The 6,000-nt window shown below is 42.4% G+C and overlaps 1 protein-coding gene across 1 annotated transcript in view; it reads right to left on the bottom strand.

The window, feature by feature from the left end:
* Nucleotides 1–718: 718 nt before the first annotated feature.
* LOC309569394 (uncharacterized protein) overlaps nt 719–6,000 on the bottom strand; it is a 326,566-nt gene continuing 321,284 nt past the window's right edge. The window contains exon 32 of the mRNA XM_082275209.1: nt 719–888. Coding sequence (XP_082131335.1) covers nt 761–888 — 128 coding nt within the window. The 3' untranslated portion in view covers nt 719–760. The remainder of the gene's footprint in view (nt 889–6,000) is intronic.

The raw sequence follows: 6,000 nt of genomic DNA, 5'->3' as shown, positions 1-6,000 counted from the left end.
ACTCCTCGAAAGGTGGCAAATGTGGCACCGGGGGGGGGGGGGGTGCAGATAAGTGGAGCTTTCCCTTTAATGATGGAGCCTTTGAAAATAATTGGGTTTTTGATGCTGTTTTCCCCCAGTGGTGATTAGCAGTACTGCAAGTGATCCTTTTGATAATGTCTGGGGTATTCTGATATTTGCTCCCCATGGTGAACAGTGGTACAGCATGCAAAAACTCTGGTGAATAAAGTAATGCTGGTGGAGCAGCCAGACAATAGAACTGCCGCGCGCATGTCCAGGCATGGAGATGTCCTACACAAAGGAAAAGTGGCTGCCATTGTGCACATTCTTTTGTTCTGTTTTTTTGTGTTTAAACACATTTATTATTTTTATTTAGGATACTTTTTTCACTTTTGACAAAACCATTTTTTGAGTTTTTGGGTCTGGATTTTCACTATTTGATGGGCTTTATGTTATCAGGGAACGCAGCGCACAAGTTGTGAGATGACTTGATGGAGAATTATTTAGTTTGGACAAAATGTAATAGAGCGATATAAATTTCCTTTCATGGAGATTTATTTTGAGCACCACCTCTATCTATATTTTTTACTCCCTTCATCCACCTGCAGAATCATGATTCTTTTTTTTTTTGCCATCTTGTGTTATTTTTTAATAGGTTGGAATAAAAGTTAAGTTTTAGGGCTTGGTAGGCTCTGTGCACAGAGAGATGCTGTAGGTGCACCGCTATCATATAATTTATCAGTCATCGCACTAATTAGCATCATCGCTGTTGCAGGAGATATATTGCTTGCTCATAATCTTCAATGGCTTCTTTGGTCATTCCCATTTTGCCTCTGATATCTGCTCGAAGCTTATACATCAGGGGATCTCCAGGCTGAAGAATCATAGCTGTAAAAAGCAAATTACAATAGTGAGGTGGGTTTAAATAGTTGTCGACACATCTTAAAATATTGTATCCTGGTAATTTCATGCACTTTATACCTGTAATTAAAGTATTAATTATTTAAATTAATTTCTATGTCACTTTATTTTTTAGGTTTAAATATTTTTAAACGTGTTTTGTATCTGTTTTTTACTATACATACAGTCATCGTTTAACACACAAAGGGGTTTTCCAGTTCCTGATGGGATTGAAAACAAGGTCCATGTTCTCAGGATATCTGATAGGCATATACATATGTTGGTGGAGGACCACTGTCACTGGTTGCAACAGTCACTGGAGGTGGATCCACTGTTTTTTCCTGAACGTTTTGTTTATACTACATTTTTGGTGTGCGTACTGATACCCACACATCATAGTTTATTTTTTACTTTGGATCATGGAGTATTATAGAGGATTGGATATTCACTTTCCAATATCTATGAGCACACTTATATAGTCATTACTATCATTTTGTTATTTATGATATGCCATTTATATACTAGCGCTGCACTTGTTTTTTTTTTTTGTTTCACTGTTTAGAAGGTTTTGCTTTTTTTTTTGCTTATTTGTATAACATGACAAAGGGTTCTCAGGGCACCATGGCTTATCTAATCAGAAAGCATAGCAGTAGCTTTGACGCACTGGTTTGTCTTATTGAAAATATGGATTGAGCCCTGCCACAAGGGATGAGTCACTGATGTATGCGGTGTGTAAATTTCAGATTGAGCTGTGAAAGTCTATGGGTAACAGTCTTTTTTCAACAAACTGGAAAAGGATAAGGCGCAGAGCGCTACTTCTGGCTGAAAACAAAAAAATTATAATAATATACAATCCTTTATATTTAACAGACTTAAAAATGATCAATATTTTAAAAAAGGTTTTAATTTTTTTTTTCTCCCGACTATAATAAATAAAGAATATAGGAAACAAACCTCTATATATTCTCTTTAAATAAAATCTATGCTGAAAGTACTATGCCGGCTGCCACTGCTTACCCCTCTATAAAAATGATATTTGCTTGTTTGTAGTTTTAATACTTTCACTAAGCCAAAACAAGCATGAAGGAGTGTGAACTCTCAGGATTACCCATTTAGAAAGTGATAAAGTCGCTGCACTAGCATAAAAATCAGGTACAACAATGTAAAGTGAGAAGTCAGCAACGCATATGTCTCCCAATACAGCTCTCCTTTCTTTTTTCTTTGTAGTAGATAAACCCTCTGCTCACATAAGTGCAGCGAGCACTTATAGACTTGTTTAATGTTGTATGATGAACATTCTCGAAAAATGGTCTTCTACAAGTCTGTACGGATTCACTGCACAAGTATGAAGAGGATTTCAGTCTGGAAAGGATGGAAATGTGGTACAGGCCGCAAAGTAAGTAAGCAGCTGGAATGGGGGCGGGGAGGGGGGGGTAGGTACATTAGATGAGGGGGACTAGGGCTAGTGGGTTAGTGTAGTTAATATTAAAACTTCAGTTGTACTTTAAGCATCCTAAGGACACACTGCCAAGCTTTACAAGGCAGAAAATGTTTTAGCCTTGTATTTGAAAGGATCCGTTATGTGTTAGCAAGGATGAGTCCAATTGCTTGTTTTTTGTTCCTCCATGACTCCACTAATGAGCTCACGAAGCAGACATTCCTGGTTCTGCCACCCCCTGTAACTAAAACTCTTACTTAACCACTTCCATACCGCGTCATGTAAAATGACGTCGGCAAAGTGGTTGTGAGGATCCGGGCCGCCGTCATATGACGTCGCCCGGATCTCCCCTCTACTGCGCGCCCCCGGGGGCGCGCAGCGCGGCGATCGGGGGTGAGGCTCGTCCCTCGGACATAGCCCATCCCTGATCAAGGTAAACAGCCAATAGAAATTGGCTGTTTACCACATGATCGGCTGTGTCAATCACAGCCGATCACATGAGCGGCTCCAGCACGAGCCGCTCGTTCTCTCTGCAATGCGCGCCCCCGGGGGCGCGCAGAGCAGCGATCGGGGACGAGGCTCGTCCCTCGGACAGAGTCGATCCCCGATCTAGGTAAAGAGCCAATGAAATTGGCTCTTTACCACGTGACCGGCTGTGTCCAATCACAGCCGGTCACAAATGTCAACAGAGAACACGGTAACTAGCTGTCACCGTGTTCTCCTCCTCACACACTGATCCTGTGTGAGGAAGAATGTGGTAACAGCTAGTTACCAATCATAGTGCACCCCAAACACACTGATTGCCCCCCCCCCAATAAAGAGCAACTGTCACTAGCCCATCAAAGTACCCGAGTACCTGTCACCAGCCCATCAGGTACTCTGATGACAGGTACTCGGGTACTCTGATGGGCTGGTGACAGGTATTCGGGTACTCTGATGACAGGTACTCGGGTACTCTGATGACAGGTACTCGGGTACTCTGATGACGGGTACTCGGGTACTCTGATGACGGGTACTCGGGTACTCTGATGACGGGTACGTAGGTACTCTGATGACGGGTACTCTGATGACAGGTACTCGGGTACTCTGATGACAGGTACTCGGGTACTCTGATGACAGGTACTTGGGTACTCGGGTACTCTGATGACGGGTACTCGGGTACTCTGATGACGGGTACTCGGGTACTCTGATGACGGGTACTCGGGTACTCTGATGACGGGTACTCGGGTACTCTGATGACAGGTACTCGGATACTCTGATGACGGGTACTCGGGTACTCTGATGACAGGTACTCGGGTACTCTGATGACAGGTACTCGGGTACTTTGAGTACCTGTCAACGGAGTACCTGTCATCAGAGTACCTGAGTACCTGTCATCTACCCATCAGAGTACCCGAGTACCTTCCACCTGCTCATCAGAGTACCTGACGCCTGAAGTACCCGAGTACTTGCCGCCTGCTCATCAGTACCCATCACTACTCATCAGTACTCATCAGTACCTATCACGTATCAGTACTGATCATCAGTACCCATCAGTACAGTATCACCTATCAGTATCAGTACTACTCATCAGTACTTATCACCTGCCTGTCACCTGCCCATCAGAGTATCCGAGTACCTGTCACCTGCCTATCGGAGTACCCGAGTACCTGCCACCTGCTCATCAGTACCAGAGTACCTGTCACCTGCCCAACAAAGTACCTGAGTACCTATCACCCTTCATACAGCCACCATGTCCAAGTCCAAAAAGGTTTATATACGTCCTCCGTTTAAACCTAAATACCGGTGTTATGGCAGCAGATAGCTGCCATAACCCTGGTATTTTTTTAAACGGTGGACGGTTGGCTTTCCGATAAGGGTGGTCCCAGCGGCGGATTCGCCGTGGGATCACCCTTCCGGGATGGCGGAAGAGGCGCCCCCCCCCCCTCCCGGTCCTTTTCCCCGCTTACCGGACCCGCCGGCAGCGGGGAAAACGATCCGGTCCCGGATCCTCACAGACAGGATGTCGAGTGAGGGCAAGCTTGCCCTCACTTGACTCTATGGTCTTGGAGGACCGGAGCTACGGAAAATGTTGTTGCCTAGCAACCGGTTTAAAGGTCCTTTTTTTTTTTTTTCATTTTATATAATAATTTTTTTTTTTTTTTTCTATCTTTTAGTGTACTTGTGAGATCTGAGGACTTTTTGACCCCAGATCTCACAAAAAAGAGGTCCTGTCGTGCCTATTTCTATTACGAGGAATGTTTACATTCCTTTTAATAGAAATAAAAATGATCATTTTTTTTTTTTTTAAACGGTGTAAAAATAAAAAATAATAAATAAAATAAATAGTAAAAAAAAAAAAAAAATTAAAGCGCCCTGTCCCCGTGAGCTCGCGCACAGAAGCGAACGCATACAGAAACCCCGCCCACATATGTAAACGGTGTTCAAACCACACATGTGAGGTATCGCCGCGATCGTTAGAGCAAGGGGAATAATTTGAGCCCTAGACCTCCTCTGTAACTCAAAGATGGCAACCTGTAGAAATTTTTAAATTGTCGCCTATGGGGATTTTTAAGTACCAAAGTTCGTCGCCATTCCGTGAGCGTGCGCAATTTTGAAACATGACATGTTGGGTATCTATTTACTCGGCGTAACATTATCTTTCACATTATGGAAAAAAATTGGGCTAACTTTACTGGTTTCTTATTTTTTAATTAAAAAAAGTGAATTTTTTCCAAAAAAATTGCGTTTGGAAGACCGCTGCGCAAATACGGTGTGATAAAAAATATTGCAATAATCTCCATTTTATTCTCTAGGGTCTCTGCTAAAAAAAAATATATAATGTTTGGGGGTTCTAAGCAGTTTTCTAGCAAAACAACTGATTTTAGCTTGTAAACACCAAATGTCAAAAATAGGCCTAGGCAAGTGGCTAGGATGCATGATGGTGCGCCTTGGATGATGGGCCCCTCTATATGGCTAGGCTGTGAAAAAGTCTCACACATGTGGTATTGCCATACTCAGGAGGAGTGGCAGAATGTATTTTGGGGTGTCATTTTTGCTGTGTACATGCTATGTGTTAGGAATATCCTATAAATTGACAACTTTGTGTAAAAAAAAAAGTTTTCATTTTTTTCCCACATTTTCCAAAAACCTGTGGAAAAAAATTATATGTTCAAACGACCCATAATGCCTCATAGAATATACGTTGGAGTGTTTGCTTTCCAAAATGGGGTCATTTTGTGGACTTTTCCATTGTATTGGTGCTCTAGGGCCTTGAAAAGTGTGATAGGTAGTAAGAAAGTTTTATGTGTATTTATGCTCCTAGAACGCCTGAAGGTGCTTCTTGGACGTGGAGTCTCTTTTTGTGGCCAGGCTGTGTAAAAGTCTCACACATGTGGTATCGCCATACTCGGAAGGAGTAGCAGAATGTATTTTTGGGTGTCATTTTTGCTGTGTACATGCTATGTGTTAGAAATAGCTTATAAATTGACAAAATTTTTTCTTAATTTTCCCAAGAATTGTGGGAAAAAATTACAACTTCAAAAAACCCACCATGCCTCTTACTAAATACCTTGGACTGTCTACTTTACAAAAAGGGGTAATTTGGGCGGTATTTGTACTGTCCTGACATTTCAGGGCCTCAAGAAAGGAGATAGGCCGTCAGTACATCTGGTGTGATCAAT

The sequence above is a fragment of the Pelophylax lessonae genome (assembly GCF_965119305.1).
Source record: "Pelophylax lessonae genome assembly, chromosome: 13".
Lineage (NCBI taxonomy): Eukaryota > Metazoa > Chordata > Amphibia > Anura > Ranidae > Pelophylax > Pelophylax lessonae.
Note: the sequence above shows the minus strand (reverse complement) of the source record. Positions and strands in the feature narration are given on the sequence as shown.